This window comes from Castor canadensis, chromosome 2, assembly GCF_047511655.1.
Source record: "Castor canadensis chromosome 2, mCasCan1.hap1v2, whole genome shotgun sequence".
Classification (NCBI taxonomy): Eukaryota; Metazoa; Chordata; class Mammalia; order Rodentia; family Castoridae; genus Castor; species Castor canadensis.
The window spans coordinates 30,177,860-30,203,401 of NC_133387.1; the positions used below are offsets into that span (position 1 = coordinate 30,177,860).

The 25,542-nt window shown below is 36.7% G+C and overlaps 1 protein-coding gene across 1 annotated transcript in view; it reads left to right on the forward strand.

Moving 5' to 3' along the window:
- Window positions 1–755: 755 nt before the first annotated feature.
- The window catches only part of Wasl (WASP like actin nucleation promoting factor), a 60,119-nt gene continuing 35,332 nt past the window's right edge, over window positions 756–25,542 (forward strand). The window contains exon 1 of the mRNA XM_074064157.1: window positions 756–1,015. Within this exon, the coding sequence (XP_073920258.1) occupies window positions 902–1,015 (114 nt within the window). The 5' untranslated portion in view covers window positions 756–901. The remainder of the gene's footprint in view (window positions 1,016–25,542) is intronic.

The following is a 25,542-nucleotide window of genomic DNA, read 5'->3' on the forward strand; positions in this document are numbered from 1 at the left end:
TCCCACTGATCCCGGGCGGGCAGTGGAGTCTGTTTTCTGTGACATCTACCAACAGCTCCCTCCACCCTGGAAACTGCCTGCGCGTTCCTCACTCCCACGTGACAGTCAGGACAAAGCAAGAAACCCCGGCACCTGCGGCTCGGCCCCGCACCGCGCCGCGTCTCCTCTCGGGGCTCCCCGCACCTTTCCGACCCGCAGAGAGGCGCCCCACTTCCGCGCCTGAGAAAACAGGGCTACTGGGGAGGAGGACCCGGTCTTCACCCGCGCACCGCAAAAGTGTGTGCCCGCAGAAGGGGGGCGGACGGACACGCACTTTCATCCTGCCCTCGGGCGGCAGTCGCTGGGCCCCGCACCCGACCGACAACCCGAGGTGCCTGAGAGCCAAGTCAGCACCGGAGCCTCAGCCACCCGGCGCCCGGCGCGGCGCGCGCCGCGGCCGGAAGTGGGCGGGGCCTCTGCCTGGCGCGTCGAGGCTGGCAGCGAGTGGAGGGGGTTCCTGTCAGACCGAGGCCGCCGCGCGTTTCCGGCGCGCTCCCCCGCAGTCAGCGTCCTGTGGTCTCGTCCGCCCCCGCTGCCATGTTGGATTGTGCGGCCGCTGCCGCCGCCGCCGCCGCCGCCGCCACCGGAGGAGGAGTTGGGAGTTTAGCGCAGTCGCCCGAGTGCCAGGACAACGACCATCTGGCCCAAGCCTAGCTAGGCGGGAGCTGGGAGCTTCCCTTACGGAGCGCGGCCCGCCGTCAACTCCTCCCTCCCTTGACCTCCTCCTCCCGGCGCCGGAGGAACTGCGAGATGCTGCGCTTCTGAGTCCCTGCTCCCCGCCCCTGTCATCGAAAGGGGGAACGAGCGCTCGCCCACTAGCCCGAGGACACGACCCTGGACGTCCGACCCTGCCGGCGACACCATGAGCTCCGGCGTGCAGCCGCCGCCTCCGCGGAGGGTCACCAACGTGGGCTCCCTGCTGCTCACCCCGCAGGAGAACGAGTCCCTCTTCAGCTTCCTCGGCAAGAAATGTGTGGTCAGTGGCCGAGACCCCCGTCGCCGCCCCGACGTCACCTCACGGGCCTGGGTCGGGGCTGGGGGTGGAAGTGAGAAGAAGGCAGGGCCGGCGCGGGAAGTCTCGCCGCCCCCCAGGCCTCTTGCCGGCCCGGTCCCGCGGCGTCGCCCTGGCCCTGTTCCTAGGGTGCGGGCCGGGCCGGCCGGAGAACAAGGGAGTGTCACTTCTCAGGCCTGCGCTGCAGCCGGCCCGGCCGGACTTGGCCTGGGTCTGCGCCCGGGCTGCTGGGTCAAACTTTACTCTTGGACAACAGGGGATTTTTTTTTTTTTTCTTTCCTGGCACGAGCCGCTTAATCTCAGAACCGGACCCCGGCGCTGGCCTCCGCTTCACCTCTGCCTGCTTGATCTGGGCATCTTGCTGAACAATGCCAGAGGTGTAAGGAGCGGACAGATGGAGCGGGGTTAAGAAGCGCACTGTATTTTTAATCTCCTCTCTAGTGTTCAGGAGAGAATGAAGTGGAGTGCAGGTTCTTGGATGTTGAATCTCAGCGAGGGCAGGCGGTCCCACTGCTCCCCTTTGCAAAGAAACAAGGGTTTATTTCTCCAGCAGTCACGCCTAGGCCTGGTTTCTACTCGCCTCCCCACTGAGGTTTTTTTTTTTTTTTTGCATTAATGGGAGGGGGTGCCGCTCTCCCCGCAGCCATACTCAGGAAAACCGCAATCTCTAGCAGAGTTTTTGGCCTTTGGGGGAAAGAATGATTCTTAGGTTAGTGCTGTGCCGCCGATTCCAATCCCAGATGGCAGGTTCAGAGCAAGCAGTTCTGCTGTGGGAAGAGGAATGGGTGGTGTTGACGGAAGCACTCATTACATTGGCTGCAGGCACTTCTGGGGGTGGGGAGGTTCTGCTCCGGGTGTAGGCCTGGCTGGGAGTCTTACTAAGCTGATTGAGTTGAAATGTGGTTTGTTCAAATGCTGGCTGGCTCCCTTTCTCTCTTTACGTGCTAGCACCTGCCGAGTGTGTGCCTCTGGAACCTAGGGAGGCCCAGAGAAGTTCCACCAGAGCTCTACAATGTTGTGTATGGCAAAGCAGACTACACTTGCTTGTTCAAGAAGTTAAAATGAGACATTTTCTGCAAAGTTATCAGATTAATTTTTTTGTTGTTGTTAGCAAATTCATCTAGACAACTGGTCTTGATTTGCAACTCTGCTGCTTGGTTTTATTTATTTATTTATTTTTAATTTCTTTTATTCATATGTGCATACAATGTTTGGGTCATTTCTCCCCCCTTCCTCCTCCACCCGCCCCCTCCCTTCCCCCCCTCCCCCGAGATTAATTGTTAACTGTTCCGTTCATAATTTATGTCATCCTGTGGGAAAATGAATCGTTCTATTCAATTTCAGATGTGTTTTTTATTTAAGAATTTAGACTTCAGAGATCATTGGAGTTTACCAGTTAGAAGACTGAAACAGGGTAGTGGCTCAAAATCAGAAGCTGAGAAATAACTTTAAAGGTCATCACGTTCCTTCCTCACATACAATTTTTTAAAAAATGAGAAAACGGAGCCAGTGAGCCCCAAGACACACAGCAACTTAGTAAATGTAACTGGAATTAGAAAACCAGCACTCCTGATGCCTAGGCCCTCTGTACTTTACAGTACATCATGTTGTTTCAGAAGGGCTTTTTTCTTAGTATTTCTGAAAGTGGTGTTAAAGGAGTAACCACTTCATTTTTTTACACTAAAAACATAAAATTAAAATGGTAAGGTTCTTAAATCAACACTTTTTTTCATATTTTCAATTTAAGAATTTTTCCAGCATGTTGAATGTTAGTTACCTGCAAATGGAAAAAAGGAAAAAGCCAGTTTTGCTGATATATTTACATTTGCTAATATATTACATTTGCTATGTAATCTATCCAAGAGGAAGTAATTTGCTATGTCTTACATACCAGAAACATGAACTTGGCAGGAAGGACATTATATTTATACACAGGTATACTGACTGATTGCTCTGAATTTACCTGTAGCATTTACCAGTGGTTTCAAAAAATGACAGTGTGGGAGAGTGTTGTGAAAGGCAGCATTGCTCACTGGTTTGTCTAAGTGGGTTGCTAAGTAAGCTTTGAGTATTCAGTGCTCAATTTCTTGATGTCATCTATTATTAATCAGCATTAGCTTTTGAATTTCAGTCATTTAAAACCACACTTACAGTTGCCTACTCTTGTGGAATAAAATTGTGAAAATTTAAAATTTGAAGTCCTCAGTTTGACAGGGGGTAATATAAAAATGATATGTTTACTTTTTTTGGAATTAACCTTTTTTTCACTTTGTTGTCTATACAGTTTTTTTTTTTTTGTAGTTTAAAACAATAGTGAAACACAATGTCTCATTTTAAGTCCATCAATAAATTTACAGGTCAGACCAAAATTTTAGGCAAGAAGTACATTCAGAGCCTATCTAAGAAATCAAGAAACAAAACAAGTAGTATGGTTTACCAGCTCTCCAGGAGCTGCATTCCTTCTTTCATTGAGAAAACTAAATCTTGAGGTCAAAATCAGGGTTGATGCCTGCCCTCAGGGAGCATAGTATGTCTGAAGAGGGAAACAAACTTGTAAACTGATGAGTAAGCCAATACTTCAGAGTGATAGGTAAGAGATTGCATGTCACAATGGTAAAAGCATGCTTTGTAGTTACCAAGCGTAGGTGAAAAAGGGGTCACTTTGGACAAGTCTCTTAACCTTGTTGCGCTAGATTTGGTTTTCTCATCTGTAAAATAAGGTTACTATTTCATGAGTGGTTGTGTGGGTTAGGAGGACTACGTAAATATATGAAAGCTATTATTTAAAGGTTTGGAGGATCAAAGGAAAGAGTAATGGGAGAGGGATGAGTAAAAGCTTTTTAGAATGGACAATATTTAAGATTTATAGGTACTTCCTAGGTTGATCAGTGGTATGAAACAGGTTGGAAAATTAGGGGACCTAACCGTTGGTTTGCTGTGGAACAAGAGAAATTCTGCTTGGATTTCAGCATTTAGTGTATTGGAATCATTGTGGAGATTATTAGAAATGCCTAGGACTAGGTTCAGTTCCTAGAAAAAGTTCAGATTTATTGGGTCTAGATGGAGCTTGATCATTTGTGTTTTTACCAAGCTTGAAGTGCACTGTTTTCTGATAGAATAACCCTGGAAATGCACCTTGGGCACATTGGATGTTACATTGGAAATAATAGATTTTCCCTTAATCTTTGATCTATATTTTGTTAAAGTTAAGTGAAACAAGTTATTTTGGAGCTGGGCACAGTGGTATGTGCTTGTAATCCCAGCTACTCAGGAGGCAGAGATTGGGAGGATGGAGTGAGCAAGACCCCATCTCAACACATACACTGGGTGTGGTGGTGCAGTCCAGCAACCCAGGAGCATAGGTAACAGGATCTGGGTTCAAGACCCACTCCAGTCAAAAAAAAAGTGTGAGACCCTATGTGAAAAAGAACTAAAGGAATAAAAGGGGTTATGGGGTGCAGGGGGAGCATGGCTTAAGTGACAGGGTACCTGCTTAGCACGAACAAGGTCCTGAGTTCAAATCTCACCATTGCCAAAATGGCAACAAAAAACCCCCCATGTTATTTTAATGCAGCATTTCTCTTACCTTTTAAGATACCTTGGTGCATTTTAAAACTGTGAGGAGATACAGTTGAGAAAGTATTTCACTAGTTAACTGGGAAATCGCAGATCCGATTTGATCTTCAGAATGATTTTGTTCTTGTTTTGGGTGGTACTGGGGTTTGAACTCAAGGCTTCACACTTACAAGGCAGGCACTCTGCAACTTCAACAAGGCCTCCAGCCCTTTTTGCTATGGGGTCTCGCTTTTTGCCCAGGTGGGCCTTGACCAAGATCTTCCTGTTTTATTCCTCCCACCATAACTGGGATAACAGGCATGCACTGCCTCCACATCCAGTTTTTTTCCATTGAAATGGTGGGGGGGTCTTGAAAACTTCTTTCCAGGCTGAACTGGAACCATGATCCTCCAAATCTTAGCCTCCCATAGCTTGGGATGACAGGTGGTTCATTGTTGTGACTAGCTGTTTGTTGAAATGACTTAAAACTGTGATCCTCCCAATCCCAGCCTCTTCAGTAGCTAGGATTACAGTTGTGAGCCACCAGTTCCCAGTTTATAATGTATTTCAGTGAATTAGTTGAGTTAGTATAGGAGGTGAGTTGAGAATTGTGAGAGTGGAGACAGAGCAGATCTAGGTGTTTATAGAAGTCCATGTGAAATATGATGAGGGCCTGAATTAAAGCAGTTTTGGTAGAAGTTCAAGTATAAATAAAAAGACTTAGGACAGAACTTAGTCCCACTTAGACATAGAAGGTGAGATAAAAGAATTGCAGTGAAGCCAGGCATTACAAACACCAGCAGAAGAGTATACAGAAACATACATATCTCATTTGCTAGAAATATGCCTGGATGTTAATGACTCTGGATTGGAGGTGGTGAGTATTAAGTAAATATTGTTTTGGTACAGTCTCTTAAAAAGCAGATTTTGTGGAAATTGGGGTTTCCTTTAAAGCTATATGTAACATAGAAATATGTTATGAATTTTTACATATAGTTAGTAGCTCTGATGCATTTATTGTAGTATTTTCTTATATGAGAGTAATTAAAGTTCACAAACAAGATTCATAAGTCTTGGTTTATAGTTAGTTCTGTTGACTTTCAGGTAGTATGACACTTATTTTATGTAAAGAGTATGTGCAATTTTGCCAAGTGGAGTTTTCGTATGTGTGGTCCTGAATAAGTTAACACCTAGTCCTCTACAGCTATCTAATCTGAATGCATGCATAATTCATAAGTGACATTGATAATGTCACTGCACATTAGTTTTCCCTGCCATATTTACCTGATTTTGTTTTTTTCAAGATTTAGCGATACATCAGAGGCCATTTTTATTAACCAACTTTAACCTCCATTTCTTTAATTCCTCACCACTTGTTATTCTTTAGTTAAATTTTGTTTGCTACTTCACTTTATATACAGTTCTGGGAGATGGGTCTTATGCCTTGATAATTTCATTTGATTTTGTAAAAATCACAGATGAGTGAATACTTATTAGTTGAACAATTTTTTTTATTCCTTAGGAACCTCTTCTGCATTTCTCATTGCTTGATGAAATTGTAAAAACCTTCAGTTTCTAACGCAAATGTATCTAGAATTCAGACTTCATTTGTTAGGAGAATAAAGTGGTTTAATTCTGCTACTGAGCTAATATAGATGGTTGTAGTAGCTGTCTAACAATTACTTTGTTTTTAATCAGATATTTGGGTAGTAATTATTAAGTAGGTGTAGAGGGAAAGAAGTGCTTAGAGAGATCATTTTTTTGATGATAGTGTGAATGAAATTAGGGCTTGAGTGATAAGGAGGAAAAAAAGGCTAAAATTTACTGAAATGGAATGTACAAAAATGAAAGACACCTTTGTCTAGTATAGAGGAAATAGGTGTACACAAATGGGTGTATGGTCTATAAGCACTGGAAGAAATTCAAAAGAACCCCTCGGGGCTGGGTTATAAATGCTGTTTCTGATCATTCTTAGCTTTGTAATAAGGCATATTTCTAAGGCTTACAGTGTGAGCTTTAGTATCTGTTTTTGTAAAATGGGCTGAGGAAACAATTTCAAAGAATAGTGCAATAATTATGTAAAGCATTTAAGAGTGCTTGACACCTATAAAGTATTCTCGGAGTTTGTAAAAGTCAGTATTAGTACTAGTCAGTACAAGGAGATTTTAGAGTAAATTAGAACTCTTCATTATAATTGCCTTCAGTTAGGTAAATCAATTCTAACATCTTTGTTAGAAGTCAGTCAAGTATAGTATTAATACAATAAAAATTATAAATTAATAGTACAAATTAAAGTGTTAAGGAGCAGTTTAAGTAAGTCTGTTTGAGGAGTTTTGAACCTCTGAACTGTATCCCCACCCATAGGTCTGCTACGTTTTGATGAGCATCTGTTTTTCTTTCTACTGTGATCAGTGTTAGGGATTTTGTTTAAACTATGCTTTTAAAAAAGAGCTTATCTTTTACTTAATGTAAAAATGGTACCTGTGGATAATGTCAAACAGTCAAGTCTGGAAATAAAGTCTCATTGGAAATACAAAGCAGGTTTGGCTAAGACATTCAAAATTACCCACATTGTAACATTAGAACAATGAACTGTTTTTCAAGTTTTATTAAAAAGTTAATCTTTTATCTTAGATTTTAAGAAGCTAAGACTATTTAGAAATGAAATTGGTTATCAGATCTGCTTCAGAATCTTAAAAATTGCCAATGCTATGTTCTCAGTAACAAAAGTAATGGTGAATTCCTTTTGTTGTTGTGAATGTATCAGAGGATACATAAATACGTAAGAAATTTTCATGTTAGTAAAGGAGCTGGCTGATTCCTATGCAGTTCATAAAACTGGTAAGGAAGCTAAATGACTTATCATTATCAATGAAATGCCATCAAGTATTGAGTACCTATTAAGTACAAAACACTTCCTCAGATTTGTGGAGTACAATAAGTGGTATGCATGATCCAGGCCCCTCTGTTGATTATTGTGCACTAGGAAGGACAAAAAAACATGAGCAAGAAAAGATGCATACTGTAAGCCAATGTATGTTAGAAATTTGAATAATAGAGGGCAGATAGATATGCTATTGTGAGTTTTGATACATCATTTGGGACTTGAGTATTAGACCAGTAGTCTAGAATTTAGGTCAGAAGCAATGAAGCAACTTAATTCAGGTATAGGAAAAACATTGAAGCAAAAGCTTAGAAGTAGAAAATGTGCATGGAGTGTTAGGAAATATTGAAAAGACTACCTTGGCTAGAATTGAGAATAGCATTTTCTTGAGGAGATAATGGGCCATACATTTGCAGGGTAAGTTGATTCCGGATTTTGTAAGACTTTGAACTTCTAGTCTAAGGATTGAGTTTACTTAATAGGTATTAATGATTCTCTCAGATTCTTGATTCAAGAATTGTCAAGGCTGGGTATGGTAGCTCAAGTTTTAATCCCAGCTACTTGGGAGGTGGTGATCAGGAGGATTGAGGCCAACCCATACAGAAAGTTAACAAGACCCCCATGTCAACCAACAGTCTAGATGTGGTGGTACAGAGTTGTAATCCCAGTAATGCTGGAGGCTTGTAAGGGAGAGGATCACAATTTGAGGCCTGCCTCAGATTTAAAAATAACTAAAGCACAAAACAGTTGGGGGCATGGTTCAAGTTGGCAGAGTGTCTGCCTAGTGAGTGGTAGGTCCAACAGGATGTATAGTTTTTCACCATATGTTGATAAGATTGTCTTTTGTCTGTTTTGTCTTTGCTCCTTAGTAATCAGTTGACTATTTGGATCAGTTTTCTCCTGGGCTTTCTGTTTTTTTCCATTGGTCTTTTTATTTGTTCTCTTGACAGTATGACACTTTTTTTTTTTCATTTTTCTTTTATTATTCATACGTGCATACAAGGATTGGTTCATTTCTCCCCACTGCCCCCACCCCCTCCCTTACCACCCACTCCGCCCCCTCCCCCCCCCAATACCCAGCAGAAACTATTTTGCCCTTATTTCTAATCTTGTTGTAGAGAGAGTATAAGCAATAATAGGAAGGAACAAGAGTTTTTGCTGGTTGAGATAAGGATAGCTATACAGGGCATTGACTCACATTGATTTCCTGTGCGTGCGTGTTACCTTCTAGGTTAATTCTTTTTGATGTAACCTTTTCTCTAGTACCTGTTCCCCTTTTCCTATTGGCCTCAGTTGCTTTGAGGTGTCTGCTTTAGTTTCTCTGCGTTAAGGGCAACAAATGCTAGCTAGTTTTTTAGGTGTCTTACCTATCCTCATCCCTCCCTTGTGTGCTCTCGCTTTTATCATGTGCTCATAGTCCAATCCCCTTGTTGTGTTTGCCCTTGATCTAATGTCCACATATGAGGGAGAACATACGATTTTTGGTTTTTTGAGCCAGGCTAACCTCACTCAGAATGATGTTCTCCAATTCCATCCATTTACCAGCGAATGATAACATTTCGTTCTTCTTCATGGCTGCATAAAATTCCATTGTGTATAGATAACCACATTTTCTTAATCCATTCGTCAGTGGTGGGATATCTTGGCTGTTTCCATAACTTGGCTATTGTGAATAGTGCCGCAATAAACATGGATGTGCAGGTGCCTCTGGAGTAACAGTCTTTTGGGTATATCCCCAAGAGTGGATGACACTGTCTTTAAAACTGTGGTTTTATTGTAAATCTTGAGGTAAGGAAGTACCAGTCTTCTGACATTGTCCTTGTTCTTTAGTATTGCCTTACAGATTCTGGATTTTTTTTTTCTGTATAAACTTTAGAATCAATTTGATGATGCTAACTTAATAAGTTACTAGGATTTTTTTTTTTGGTATTAGGGTTTGAACTCAGGACCTCATGCTTGGTAGGCAGGCACTTGCCACCCTGCCCAGCTACTTAACAAGGATTTTGAATCTGTAGATCCATTTGAGAAAAAAAATCGACATCTTAACAGTATTGAGTTGTCTCATTCATGAACATAAAGTATTTCTGTATGTACATCTCTTGATTTCTTTCACTGAAACATTTTAGCCACAGAGATCTTACACATATTTGTCAGATTTATCCCTAGATCTCCCTTCTTCCCTCTCTCTCCCCCTCACTACCTTCTTTCTTAATTTGAAATTCCAGTTCATTGCTAGTACTTAGGAAGATAATTTGACTTACTTTCTATTAACTTTGTGTCTTATAGCATTGCTGTAATTGCTTATTAGCTCCTGGAAATTATTTTTTCTTTGATTATTTAGAACTGTCTTCATTGAAGGTTATGTTATCTGTGACCAAAGACATTTTCATTCCTTCCTAATCTGTACCTTACATTTTTCTATTTATTTGCATTGTCTAGGACTTAAAGAGTGATGTTAAAGGTTAGTGGGGAGAGGGAACATTCTTGCTTTGTTCCCAGTATCAGGGGAGAAAACACCTAGCTTTTCCCCATTCAATATGGTATTAGTAATAGGGTTTTTTGTTTGGGGGTTGGAGTTGCAGATCAAACCTAGGGCATCATGCATGCTAGGTAGCTATTCTTAACATTGAGCTAAAACCCTGATGAGTGTTGCATATTTTCAAATGCTTTTTCTGCATGTATCCATATGATCATTTTTCTTTTGCCCTTGATGGATTGCATTGATTGGTTTTGATGGTTGAACCAGCCTTGCATACCTGGAGTAAATTCCAGTTGGTAGTACTATATACTTTTTTTTATATTGCTCAATTTAATTTGCTTATACTTTGTAGAGAGTTTCTGCATCTGTGTTATGAGAAATTAGTGTGTAATTTTCTCTCGTTAGGTCTTTGGTTTGAGGGTTAACATGCTGTCCTCATAGATTAGTTTTGATGCTTTTCTTCTGTTTATGTTTCTGGAAGTGATTGTACAGCATTTCTGTCATTTATTTCTTAAATGTTAAGTAGAATTCATCAGTGAAGCCAGTTACAGGGCTATTCAGATTCTTTGTTTTTCTTGTTTTGAAGCATGCTTTGCTTGATATTAATATAGCTACTCTACTTTGAATTAATGTTACTGTTTCTTTGCATTTAGTTTATCTGTGTATCAAAATGGGTATCTTGTAGATAATTTATATTAGGTCTTTTTTTAAAAAAAATCAGTTCTTCCAGTCCCTTTTACTTAGTATATTAAGACTATTTACATGTAAGTTGATTATTGATATAGTTGGATTAATGTTAGCTGTAGTTGCGACTTTTCTGTTAATTATCCTTTTTCTGTTTTTTTCCTCTTTCTGCTTTCTTTAATTTCAATTGAGCATTTTATATGATTCTATTGTCTGTATTCTCTTAGCCTAGTAATTATATTTAAAAATTTCTTCATGGTTGCCCTATATATAATCAACTTAAAATGTAGCACTACAATGAGTTTTCTGGTGGATGTGTGGGTATATGCATAGAAATCAATTCTCTGATTTCTATGTATACCGATAGCTGATTTCTGATGGTTAAACTCAGTGGTTACTGATTGGTACATACTGTGAGAATTAATTAATTAATATGAGATTGTGATCATTCAGGGTATATTTCATCAAAGTGATTAAAAGCTTCTGACACCTTCCTGAGTCTTTTCTCAAAAAGAACCTACTGCAAGCTACATATAGTTGCAGTACATGTACAACTAATTTCAGTCCAGTTTCAATAAATACCTGCTTCATGGGTAGCAGAGGTACCTTAGAGTATTGCCAATTTCCTCTTACCATCTCATGTAATATTGCTGTCATTAATTTACTTACTCAAAAGCTGTATTAATCAAATTGTTACCTGTTTTAGATCAAGTAAAAAATAAGAAAAATAAAATATTATATTTACCATCATTTGTTCCTTGTCTAACAGCATCCTTTGTGCACATTTGAATTTTTGACCTATATCATTTTCCTACTCTGAAGAACTTTTAACATTTCTGGCAAGATAGGTTTACTGGTAACAAATTCCCTCAATTTGTGTTTGAGAAATTATTTCTTTTTTACCTTTAAAAGATAATTTTGCTGGATATAGAGTTATAAGTTGATGGTTTTTTTTTCTTTTAATACTTTCAGTATTTTACTCTTACTTTTTTGTTTGCCTGTTTCTGAAAACAGGTTCAATGTACTTCTTATATTATACTCACTTTTTCCTCCATGAGAGAAGAAACTTTGTGGGAATTCTTAGGCTTATTGGAAGTACATTAGATGATTCTTAATTTCTTGAAGTCTGTACTTATACACTGAATGATTATGATATTTTTCCTGTTTTTGAGAAAGGCCCAGGAAAATTTGCAGAGCTTTCTCTGATTAAATATACTCTGTGATAATAATCTCATATGAAGGGGGCCCAAAATAATGCTCATAGTATATACCTAATCAGGAACTACTGAATTTAACTGTTAGAAGTCCACTGTTAGAATATGTGGAAATTGAAAGTGGTTTCATTCATACAGCCACATACATACCAGAAAACTCATTTAAAAACAAAATCAGTTTTAAAAAGCTGATTTTTGTTTTGTCACATCTCTTTATTCCATAAGCTCAGACCAACCTGTTCATTTCTAAAAACAAGACTCTTCCACAGAATGCTAGGAAACAGTTTGAAGTAATCCAAAAAAATTATGTAATACACAGCTGTGAGATTTCAGAAAAGTCTCTGATAGTAGTAAAGTGACTTATTTATGAAATAACTTCTTTCTCATTAAAAACTTAGTGATCTTTGTTAAAGATTTAGTCTTTCATTGTTTATTACAGTACTTTGTAGCCACTAGCCATGTGGAGCTATTGAACAACAGAAATGTGGTTAATTCAAATTGAGATGCTTGTTAGTGAAAATACCTCTTAAAAAAAAAAAACTACGAAAGTATTATGCCCAAAAATTAATAAAAAAATTTAATTATTATCAAATAATTCAAGTTTTCAGTTATCTGATAAATGTAAAAAATTGTTAACTAGCTCTAATCAAGATTTAAATAAAGAGTACAACTTTGGAATTCATTGATAAATCCTTAAAATTTTACTTTGTACTTCATGGATTCTTTCTCCATCTCATTTTTAAGACTACTCTTCGTTTACTTGTTTTCTAAAACTTTCTTGCGACCTGAATTTTGTTGATTGCATCCTTGATGTGCCATTTAACATACTCCTTTTTCCTCTGTATTTTCTCTAAACTGGTAATTGAATCAAAGGCTTGATCCCATTCTTTTCTCGGGGTAGCTTACTGTATAAGGTGCTAGTCTTTTATTAGGAAGCATATAGTGACTGTCTCTTCTTGTGATTTATCAACCACAGATGATATGTATTGTTTTTAAAAATTGGTTATTATAGGCTATACTGTCCAGCATGAATTAGCCACTAGCCACTTGTGGCTTTTGAACATTTAAGATGTGGCTAATCTGAATTGAGATGTGCTGTAAATGTAAAATTATGCATGGGATTTTAAGTACTTAGTATAGAACAAAAGAATTTTAAATCCAAATAACCTGTTTATAATGATCACACATTTTAAATGACAGTATTTTTGGATTAAATAAAGCTATTAAAGAAGACTGGGTACAAAAAATAATGCATTAATATTTCATTATTTTGATGATGGATTGCATGTTAAGATGATAGTATTTTTGTGTATACATTTAATTAAAATTTATTAAAATACATTTCACTCACTATTTACAGAGTGATACTAAAAAATTTAAAATTGCTTAATTGGCTTTTATTATATTTCTACAAAATAATGTACTCTGAAGTTCACAGAGTAAAATAATTATAAAAGTAGTAATCATTTATTTTTGTCCAAATCTTTCCAGATTATGTTTTGCATAATATGTTAAATGATGACCACCCACGTGTGTACTCTCAGCATATACACAGAGATATTATTATAAAGGCACAGATATTAATTTTTTATGGATTATTTCATGTCAGTATACTGTTACCAATGCATGCATATAATAGGGATTTACCATTCCCTAGGGATGGATATGTTTTTTGTTGTTCACACACTCATAGCCAATCCATCTTCACAGACTTTTTTTGTCAGATTCTTGCTATGTGACCCATGCTGGCCTGGAACTCACCATATAGTCCATGCTGGCCTCCAACTCCTGATTCTTTTGCCTCAGCCTCCCAAGTTTTGGGATTACGGTTGTGTACCACTATACCCACTGGCAGACTTGATCTGTTATTTTACAATGATAATTTCCAGAACATAGGTTTTCTCAGTTAAAGGGCAAACACATTTTAAATTTGAGTTTTGCATTGCCAAATTATACTATTCAATAGTTTGTACCTTTTAGACAGCAATAATCTAACATAATCTTTGTAGTTTTGGCCTCTTGCTTGTTAGGCAGTTGCTATACCACTTGAGCCACACCTCCAGTCCTTTATTGCCTAAGTTAATTTTCATATAGGGTCTGCTTTTTACCATGGGTGGTGATCCTCATACCTATGGCCTCATACATAGCTGGGGTATGAGGTTGCAATGACAGGTGCATGCTATCATGCCCTACTTATTGAGATGGGGTCTTGATAACTTTTTGCCCTGGTTGGTATCAAACTGTGATTCTCCTGGTGTCCACCCCCCAAGTAACTGAGATTACAGGTGTGAACCACCACACCTCACTTTCCTTGTAGTTCTTGAAAATGCCTAAATCCCAATTAACATTAAGCAAATATAAGTAGCAGTATTTTTTTTATATTTATTCCATTAAGAAGTTCAAAAATTTTTTAAGATGTGATTTTTCTGAATGCTGGAGATGGTTTTTCAGAGTATTCTTAGAGACATCTCAAATTTAAAATGAACAAACAAAAATGAATATAACAATGTACTTTACAATCAAGTTTATGTATTTTTCTTGTACAGTGAGGTATTATGTTTTTTCTAATAAAAAAGGAAATAGCAAGGTTTTGTTAATATTTATTATTAATAGAAGCTTTCTTGCTTATTTATTTAGATACCTTGAAACAAGATTGTGTCAGACAAGTGAAGTCATTTGGTGTTTGATGGTTCACATTGAGATATTTAATACACATACCTTAAATGTTGTTTGACAAGTGATATATTGTAAATATGTCTCACATCTTAAATAATACTTTCGTTTTCCTGTCCAATCATTTGTTTTATTTTTTGGTGTCTCACTGTGTTGTCCAGGCTGGTCCTGACTACTGGACTCGAGATCCTCTGATTCAATCTTCCAAGTAGGTAGAACTACAAACCTATTTCACCGTACCCAGCTTAGTCAGTTCCTTTCTAATGCTTGTCTCTTCCTATCTTCCACTCATTTTTGGTAATTGTTTTCTGATTTCTGTCATTGCTACTATGTAGATTTTTTCATTTTTTGGTCAGTAGTATTCCTTTGATGAATATACCACAATATGTTTATTCATTCTCCTATTGATAATTTGTGTTGTATCCAGTTTTTTTGTTCTAGAGACAAGGTTTCACTATGTATTGTAGGCTAGCCTCAAAGTCAGGATCCTCCTGCTTCAGCCTCTGGAGGACTGGGAATGCAGGTGTGTGCCTCTGTGCCTACCTGTTTTGTTTTAAGTTGAGATTTTTACAGTTTTTGGCTGTTAAGAATAGGCCTCTGTAAATGTACAGGTTTGTGTAGGGGCATGTGATTTTAATTTCTGTAAATACCTAGAAAAAGAATTACATTTTCAAGGATACATACATATATATTATATACCAGGACTGGCAGAATGACTCAAATGGTAAGAGTACCTGCCTAGCAAGCATGAGACCGAGTTCAAACCCCACTGCCACAAAAAAAATAAGAGGCTGTACCTTTTTTGAACTTCCACCCACAATATATAAAAGTTCCAGTTGCTCTGTATTTTCTACAACATTTAGAATGGTCAGTCTTTTTGATTTTGGTCTTCCAGAGGATGTGGAATGCTTCCTCAGTGTGATTTTTGTTTGTACTTCCTTGATGACAAATGATATTGAACGTCCTTTTATGTGTTTACTGATCACTTGTATATTTTTTATTTTATGTGGGCTTTTTAGGTCTTTTGCTCATTTATTTAATCAGTTGCTTGCTATTTAATAATTAGTAGGAATGCCTTGCGATTCTAAATATAAGAATATCATTGGCAATGTGTACTTCTAATATTTTCTTGCCTATTTTTTTTAATGTTCTGGGGATTGAACCCAGGACCTCATGCAAGTTCTCTGCCATTTGAGCTGTGTACTCAGTCTCTCTTTTTTTTTCGGGGGTTGGGGTCCTGGCCTTCTAGTTTTTTTAAGTTTTAGCAAAGATTTGTTTTAGTACAGCAGGATAAAGTAGAGGAAAATGGGGTTGAGGGAGAAACATTTCTTCTTCCCCACATAGGAAAGAGAGTAAAGACTCTGCCTAATTATTTTTTTTAATGATGCTGTGATAGACTGGTAGTTTTAATTTTGATAAGGGCTATTTTTTTACTTTTATAGAAAATTCTGTTTGAATTCTAAGAAATCTTGACCTACACCAAAGTCACAGTGACAGTCTTCTCCTTCTAGAACCTCTGTTTAGGTTTATGATTCAGTTTGAAATCATTTTATATGGAGTGCAGAATGGATAATATTTTTTTTCTATGCAAGTTCGTTGTTTCCCAGTGACCAGTTTAATATAGCACTATCTGTTTAAAAAGACTTTTATCATTGAATTGACTTGGAGCCTTTTCTTTAGATAGTTGAACATGTAAGTTTGGATCTATTTCTAGAGTCTGACTTGTCCCATTAATTGTTTTAGTCCTTATGCCAACATATTATTGATTTTATTGATTTGATTGTTGGAGAATTAAGCTAAATCTTAAAATTAGGTATGGTGATCTAACTTTGTTTAAGATTGCTTTGACTATTCTATGTCTATCTAATTTCTGTCTACATTTTAAAATGAGTTTTTCAAGCTTTTCCCAAAAGCCTGCTGATGTTTGATTGTTATCTTGCTTATCTGTGGATCATTTTGGGCAGAATAGCTTTTGTAGCAATATTGAGTTTTCCAACCCATGAACATAATGTTTTAATATTTGCTTATTTATATGTATTTATTTTTCTTTGTGATTGTGATACTTTAAACATTTATTTTTAATTGTTAAGCAGCCTTGCTAAGTTCAGTAATTCTCTCTAATAGTTTTTTTGTGGATTCTGAATTTTTATGCATATCACCATGCCTTCTGTAAATAATGCATTTGTCCTTGCTTCTTATGTTTATGCACTTAATTTATTGTTCTTGCCTTGTTTCCCTGTCTTGGACTTCTAAGACAGTATTGAATTCTACTAGTAGGAATAGCTATCCTATCTTTCATTTTGTTACTAAGGGAGAAGGCAAGGCTCTTCAAAAATGTCCTTTATTGTATTGAGGAAGTGAAGTTCTCTTCTGTGTCTAGTTTGCTGAGAGCTTTAATCATGAATGTGCATAGAATTTTGTCACATGATTTTTTTTTTTCATTTTTCTTTTATTATTCATATGTGCATACAAGGATTGGTTCATTTCTCCCCCCTGCCCCCACCCCCTCCCTTACCACCCACTCCGCCCCCTCCCTCTCCCCCCCCCTCAATACCCAGCAGAAACTATTTTGCCCTTATTTCTAATTTTGTTGTAGAGAGAGTATAAGCAATAATAGGAAGGAACAAGGGTTTTTGCTGGTTGAGATAGGATAGCTGTACAGGGCATTGACTCACATTGATTTCCTGTGCGTGGGTGTTACCTTCTAGGTTAATTCTTTTTGATCTAACCTTTTCTCTAGTACCTGTTCCCCTTTTCCTATTGGCCTCAGTTGCTTTAAGGTATCTGCTTTAGTTTCTCTGCGTTAAGGGCAACAAATGCTAGCTAGTTTTTTAGGTGTCTTACCTATCCTCATCCCTCCCTTGTGTGCTCTCGCTTTTATCATGTGCTCATAGTCCAATCCCCTTGTTGTGTTTGCCCTTGATCTAATGTCCACATATGAGGGAGAACATACGATTTTTGGTTTTTTGAGCCAGGCTAACCTCACTCAGAATGATGTTCTCCAATTCCATCCATTTACCAGCGAATGATAACATTTCGTTCTTCTTCATGGCTGCATAAAATTCCATTGTGTATAGATACCACATTTTCTTAATCCATTCGTCAGTTGTCACATGATTTTTCTGTGTTTATTGAAATGATATGATTTTATTCTTTGTTATTTTCTCTTGTTAATGTGATGAAGTATTCTGATTTTTAAAATGTTAAGCCATCCTTGCATTCCTGAGTTAAACCCCACGATCATGATTATTATTATTGTTTTATGAATTGTTGTATTTTGCTTGTTAATATTTTGGTTTTTTTATACCCATATTTATGAGGGCTATTGGTCTGAAATTTTGTTTTCTTGTAATATTTTTGTTAACAATTTCTGTTAACAGGGTTGATGTTGGCTTTATAGGACCTTTAAAAATATCTTCAGATTTCTAGATAATACATAACTGAAATTATGGTACTTTAATGCACTCATCTGTTTATCTTTCATTCCAGTGACCAAAATAAGCTATTACAAATTGTTACATATTTAGTGTTCGGTTAAAAATTATAGTTTAGAGAAGGAATTGAAATCCCATCTCTCCCATTTAGAAGCTGGTAAGACATTAAATTTAAATTTTTTTTGCATTGAAACAGAACTTGTCTGAGCAGCATGAACTCTGCAGTGAGGCATATTTGAGTCTAAATCCCAATTCCATCAGGTACTACTTCTTGTGATAATTATGTCTGTTTTAATTTCCTTGTTCATGATGTTAGTTCCTTCTAGAGTTGATATTTAAGTAAGGGAATTTCAAGTGATGTGCCCGATAGCATTCTTCTTAAAGCTGATACTACTACTTTTATTTGAGATTCTGTTGAAAAAAAGGTATATTTCAAGAAAGTGGTTTAGTTTTCCTTTTTAGAAATACTACTCTAATGTGAACTAAAATAGGAATATTTTGTAGGTGTAAATTCTGTGTAAAATTACACATTTTAGTTATCTTTGTATATTGTTACAGTTTTCAAATTATTCCCTTCCTTTAATGATTAGCACCTTGAATTTTAAAGCCCTTAATGTTTTCTTAGCACAGTAGTGGTGGGAATGTAATATTTATTGAGCAGTTCATGAGGACATTGCATTTATATACTGTGTACACACCATAGCAATATGAAAAAAAAATGAAACACTTTATTGCTAAGACTGACTAGAAAACCACAAAATTGCTTAGTTAACCAAATGTACTGAAATTTATCTACTGTTTCTGTATTTATTTGATTTATTGGACTTAATGTGCTTTGAAAACTAGTAGAAAGTACATTATTCTTTTTAAGATGTATGTTTACTTTGGTTTGCTTTTTTTGTTCTCAAACTGTGGAACAAAATTCCACAGTTCCACAGTGGAACTGTGGAAATAAATTCCTGTGGTTTGTGGCATTTAAAATATTAGGAATGGAGATGCATTAATGTAAGTTTTTTACCATGTCATATTGACTTAAATTAAGTGCCAAGAAGAAAATTGTCATTTGCTAAAAATAATTTAGTGCCACAGATTTCTCCATAATTAATATGATTTTAAGAAAGACACCCCTTTGAATGAATGTAAAATGCATATAAAATAATATATTAGGGGCTAAGGGAATCAGTATACTGGTGAAGATGACTCCATAGGGGAATCAGTGACAAGTCCTTTGTATACAAAGGATAAATTATAAGAATATAGAAGGGAAGAAGCATTGCTTCTTGGTCAAGAGTGTGATATTTGAACTACAAATCTGGTTTTTTGAAGTTTCCAATACAGTATTCCTGCAGAGTGAAAACCATATGCTAAGACAAGAAGTTTGGTATGTGGCGGGGTGGGGGTGGCTGGAGATTATTTGCGTGCTATCTCTGATATGTATTGGTTTAATAGCAAGAGATGAGTGAGTGTTGATTGCCTCAGACTAACGAAGAGCTTTTATCCTTGATGAAAAGTTGAAACCTCTGTTCCTTTATTTCACTTTATGAGATAGGCTTTCTCAGGTTGGTTAGGCTGGCCTCAAACTCACCATCCTCCTGCTTCAACCTCCCAAGTGTTGGGATTACAAGTGTGTGCCACCATACCCAGCTAAATTTTACTTTATCAGAATCTGTTACATTTTATCAGAACCTGTTACATTTTGAACATGAATATGTGTGTGTGTGTATATATTTATATATATTAAAAGGTGTTAGGTAAGGATAATTCACAAAGGAAGATAAAATAAGAGTCAAAGTGTCATCTTATGGGCTGTTAAAATACTTCATGCAAAAGCAAGGTGTAAATTTTAGATTTCCTTTATATAGTTGGATATAAAAAGTGTGTCATTTCTTGTTGATTTCCATTAAGAGTTCAAAGGTATAAGAATATATTAAGAAGTGTATTGTAGTTAAGGTCTTTTTGTGCAAATAAAAGAAACTAGTTTTGGCTGGCTTAATAGAAGAGGAATTTATTGACTATGAATGTTCTTACTGAGTTCAAAACAGAATTGAACAATAAAACTTCAGGAAAAGCAGGAGATTGGAAAGCTCTGAGAAAAACTGCAGAAGTCCATGGAACTTCTCTCTCAACTTTATAGTTTTCTTCCTCCAACCCATGGGTACTAGAATTCTAAATTTTTGGGAGAAGATCTGACTAATTGATCATATTTAGCACAGGTGCATGTACCTTGAGAGAGGCAATGAGTCTCTTAACATTTAATATTGGGAATGAGACAGGAGTGACAATCAGCTGGCTTGGGGTCCTTTTGCTCACCCGAGTAGAAATTGTGAGTAGGCCAGGAGAAGCTCTTCCAGGGCTGCCAATTTTCTAAACACATGATATGTATTTGTATTATTTCATTTGATCCTGATAGCTGTGACAAAGGATCTGTTTGAGCATTTACATGTATTGGCTAAATGAAATTTGTATTACTATTCCTATTTGATAGTTGAGAAAACAAGGATAGGGTAGTTAATTAATTGCTTACATAGCTTAATTAATGGAATATGTCTGGAGCTTTTAGGCATCACACTATTCTTCCCTGGGAATATCTGTGCTTCTCTGCCCTCAGCTTGTCCTTTTTTCAGGGCTCAATTTTCATTCCTCCAAGAGACGTTTTATTCCTTTTATTTTGGAGCTTATGTCATAATTTGTTGTTTGTTTGGTGGTACTGCGGTTTGAACTCTGGGCCTCAGACTTGCTAGGCAAGTGCTTTCTACCACTTTTTCAGGTAGTGTCTTTTACTTTTGCCCAGGCTGGCCTCAGATCTGTAGCCTTCTACCCCCACCTCCCAAGTTAAGTAGCTGTATTACAAGTGTATGATACTGTCCAATATAGTAGTCAACAGTAACTTTGTAAAAGGTCTGACTCAAAGTGATACAGATCTCAAATATCTTACACATTTAAAAATACAGGTAATTTAAATAGAAAATCATCAGCTTGCTGTTTTTACTTCTACACTATATAATGTAATTTTATAGACTGGTGTACATAAAATCTTCACATTCTTCCCCTTTTCCTCTACATTCTTAATGTGTTACTGGTAAAGGTTCTTTAAAATAAGAAAAGAACCCCACAATCCACCTTTTATTCTGATGTAGTGCTTTTCTTCCTCCTTCATGCATATTGCAGCTGAGCAGCCTAATTTTTCACGTTCATTGAATTTCAGTAATGATGACCAGAGTTAGAAATATTAATTCATGCATTTTGAATTAAGGTTGTCTTTTGAAACTGGCAGTATTAAGCTTTCTGAGGAAGCATGAAACCTAGTTTATTGAATAATTTATTATGCAAATTAATGACTAGCTTATTATTAATGCTTTACACTTCAGTTTTAAGCCTTTTAAATTGTAAATAAAATGTAAACCTTAAAAACAAAACTTCAAAAGGGGTCATGCCCCTTTTTTTGCTAATTCTTATGCATAATGTATGGAAGAGTCTCAAATGTTGTACTTAAAGTCTAGTTAGATGTAATGTTCAGTTTAAACTGTTACTTAAGAAAGAAAAAAAGCCTTTATATTAAACCTGTGCTTTTAGATTCTTGTATTTTGTTTATTTGCTCTGAGATTAACCTTCCCTTTGTATGTCCTTCTCCCATCTTACTATACATACGTAAGTCAAGCAAATTAAATGTGCTTATATACATATAATATATAGATACATCACTGTGAATACCTTTAAACACTAGGATAATTATAGAGGTGCAGAATATAGAATGACAACTATAAAATACAGAGCCAGTTTATTTGCTTATCATGACTAACCATGTTCAAGAGTTCAAAGGCTCAAAGAGAAAGTTTGTGAAATCACCACCAACTTTGGCCTTCATTGTATGCATAGGCTATCTCCCTTTAATAGCTAAAGTTTGATTTTTATTACTTTAATCCTTTTTAGGCACCTTAGGATGTTACTGAACAATGTTCATTTTTAATTTTTAAGGAAAAGGCTTAAAAGCTACTCCAAATTCTTTGTAGGTTACAGTTTCCAGGTCAGAAAAATGATCTTTTCTTTTTCCAGACTGACATCATAATGTGTCTTGAATAGATCTTTTTCTTTCTTTTGTGTGTATTTTTTTCAGATATTTAATTTTTGAAAAGCTAAGATATTCACATGGTGTAAAAGTAAGATATATACACACACATAAAAAAAGGAAAAAGCTTCTCTTCTGTTCATTCCTTCCCTTACAAAACACATGTACACATACAAAACCACTAGGTAGCAATGGTTATTAGTTTTGTCTTTTCAGACAGTTCTGTGCTTGCTTAGGCAAATGCAAGTAAATTGTTGAGGTTCCTGCTTTTGTGTATGAATTCTAGCATACTCTACCCTTCATTTTAGGACTTGTTTTTTTTTTCACTTAATATATCCTTTGCATCTTTATCTTCTTTATGGAACCTTTCCTTTATTTATTTTAAGCAGCTGTATTGTATGGCCAAACTGTGGCTTATTTAATGAGCTTAGTGGGTGTTTTTCTTGATGATCTAGAAAATTCCAGTTATCTGAGTAATTTGGGATAATTTTAAGGTTTGGAAGACTTGAATTAGTAAGTGTAAGATTTAAAATCCTTAATTATTTTGATAGAAGTCTTTCTTAAATGTGTTGCCTCTTTACTCTGTATTAAATTGCTTTACTGAACTCAACTCTTACATAATAAACTTGGTTGTCTATATAAACATGTGGATAGTATATATTTTACTACATAATATTTTCATGCTCCAAAGATCATTTTTATTGTTGGATACAAATTGTCTTATCCTGCTGTAGCTTCTGAATTTTTTGACCATGGTAAGACTTGACTTTAAGGGTTATTTTGCTGACCTATTAGAGCTCACTTTGTATAATTTCATATTATAGTATCTTTGATTATGTGATATTTCTCATCTCTAATTATCACAAACTTATTGCTTTGTAGATTTCTTGCTATTCCACATGAGCAGTATTTGAATATGCTTGCCTGTGCCTATCTTTTGAAAGTCTACAGATGATTTATAACAGATCTACTCTTGAGGAACCAGTCAATTTGGCTTCCTTCCAGGATAACTGTTACTGGTATCTATGCCTCCTAGTGTGAAAACTCTTGTACTGGCTACATCAGTAACCATAATTTTTCCTGTTTTATTCCAAATGAAATTATTTTAGTTTTCTCAGCATGTTTGCTTCTTACTGACTTTTTGATTCTATATCTCATTTCTTAGTATTTTCTATTCACAGAAAAATGTTTAACCATTTATATTGTTTAAATGATGTACTTAACCAGTCTATTGACTATTTTGAAGAAAATCTTCCTGGCAAGGTTCAGTGAAGAGTAAGTGCTTATGCTTCTTGATTTCTGATGATTGAAGCTGTCTAAAGTATCTTCTTAGACACACATGTTTCTTATCCTCATAATGGACTAAGCTACATCTCCAGCCCACTTTTCTTTTTCTTTTCACATCATATATTTGCATGCCATGTGTCTGGCATTGTGCTAGGTGAATACAGAAATGAAATAGGACCCCATGTTCAAGGAGGTGAGAAGACTTAAGTGAACAGATACATAATCTGCTGTAATGAAGGTACCCAAGTTACTGCAGCAGCTCAATAAATGGACCTCCATCCCAGACTACAGGTGGGAAGGGTGTTTCACTTTTCGTAACATATATTTTGGTATGGAGGATCAGGATATGAGAAAGGAGTGACTTCTGCTATACTCTCTTGTGCCATTAGCATATAGTGTGATAGATGAGAACAGGTTGCACATGCATTTCTTTTTAGGACTGGAAACAATTTTTTTTCCCACATCACTTTGCTAATACTCTGCATTGCTCAGACCACTTGTAAAAATCTACTTCTTTTAATAAGGGTGACTAGCACACCTAGTTAGCATAGAGATTGAGCAATGCCCTGGAGGAAAACCTCAGACCTGGTGACTTCTCTGGCACCCTCTCTTGGGACCCTTGGAAGCTGAACTCCTTGCTACTTTTCTATCTCAATAAACCCTCCTGCTTTATTTAGAAAACAAATCAAAACAAAATAAGGATGACTAGACTGATAACCAGGTAGATGAGGAATGATCAAAATAAATTGTAGCTGAAAAGAGATGACCTGAGAAGTAGGACTGTTGGAAATACATCTTTGTGGAAGTGAAAATGTTACTGCCACTGCATAGGAATAAGAGGTATGCTGCAATTCAAGAAGGCAATATATATACCTGTAGTTTTACCTTGTAGCTATAGTAGCTGTGCCTATCATACTGCAAATGCTCAACAGATAAGTGAATAAAGAAAATACTGCCTATGGGTGAGAATTTGCAAAACAACAGATTTAGGTTCAATATTAAGAATTTTCTAGCTGGCGGTGTGGTCCAAATGATACAGAGTTCCTGCCTAGCAAATGCAAGACCTTGAGGTCAAGCCCCCGTATTGCCAAAAAAAATTTTCTAGCTGAGGTGCTAATTAAAATACGTAAATGAAATACTAAAAATCTTACTGCTACAAGATAGTTTTTCCCCTCAAGTTGTAAGCCCCCCAATAAGAGCAAGCATTTAAGCAAATGCTGTATAACCATCAGTTAGGAATGTTACCTTAGAGTACAGAAGGATCTCCTCCCTGAACACATACCCATTGGTATTTGTTGTCTATCTTATTTCCTGATCTTTTGAAATTGTTTGCCCTCAGTTTTCTTAAGTAAATAATTGATATGTAAAAGTTTATTTCATTAAGTATGCTTTGGCAAATTGGATATATTGGATAGTTTAATTTCTTCAGATATAAAATTCTGTTGCTTTGATTGTATCATTTTCTCACTCTAAGTAGAGCTGATCCAAGTTTTTTGTGGCCTGAAGCTTATATAATTTGGAGGGTGTCTCCATAAGTAAAAGAATACAAAATTAAATTGAAGAGTGAATGTTTATTTAGCACAAGAAAAGATTGTAACAAGTAAAATAAATATTGTAAAATCACAAAATTCAGGAAAAAGTAGCTTATTTTTACAATTTATTACTGTTCTTATTAACTGTCTGATATACCTATTTGGTACTTTTTTCCTACCTATTTTTTTGACCACATATTCATGGATTACTTTCTTATTGACAAGTTTATATTTAGTATAAGAAGAATCTTTCCTCTTGTACAACACATAGCAAATAACTATCTAGGCCAAATCCAGCCTGTTCAGTACTGTAAATTAAATTTTATTGCAACATAGGCATTTTTATATTATCTATGGCTGCTTTGAGGCACTAGAAGAATGCCTAAGGTGAGAGAGACCATATGGCTCACAAAACCTGTATTAACTCTCTGACCTTTCATAGAAAAAGTCTCCTAACATACATGTTCAAAATTTATTTTTTTATCAATAGTTGTAAAGATGAAGGGCATTAAAAAAAAAACATTAACTGGTAATGGCACATATATAACTTAATTCACTTGGTTAAGTGTGCTTTTTGCCCTGGAATAACTCTAGATCTGTGTTGGTTACACCACTGCCTCTACCCCAGAGTGCCCATGAAGTTTAATCAGAGTGTGCCATACCCTGTAGGAGCAGCATTCATG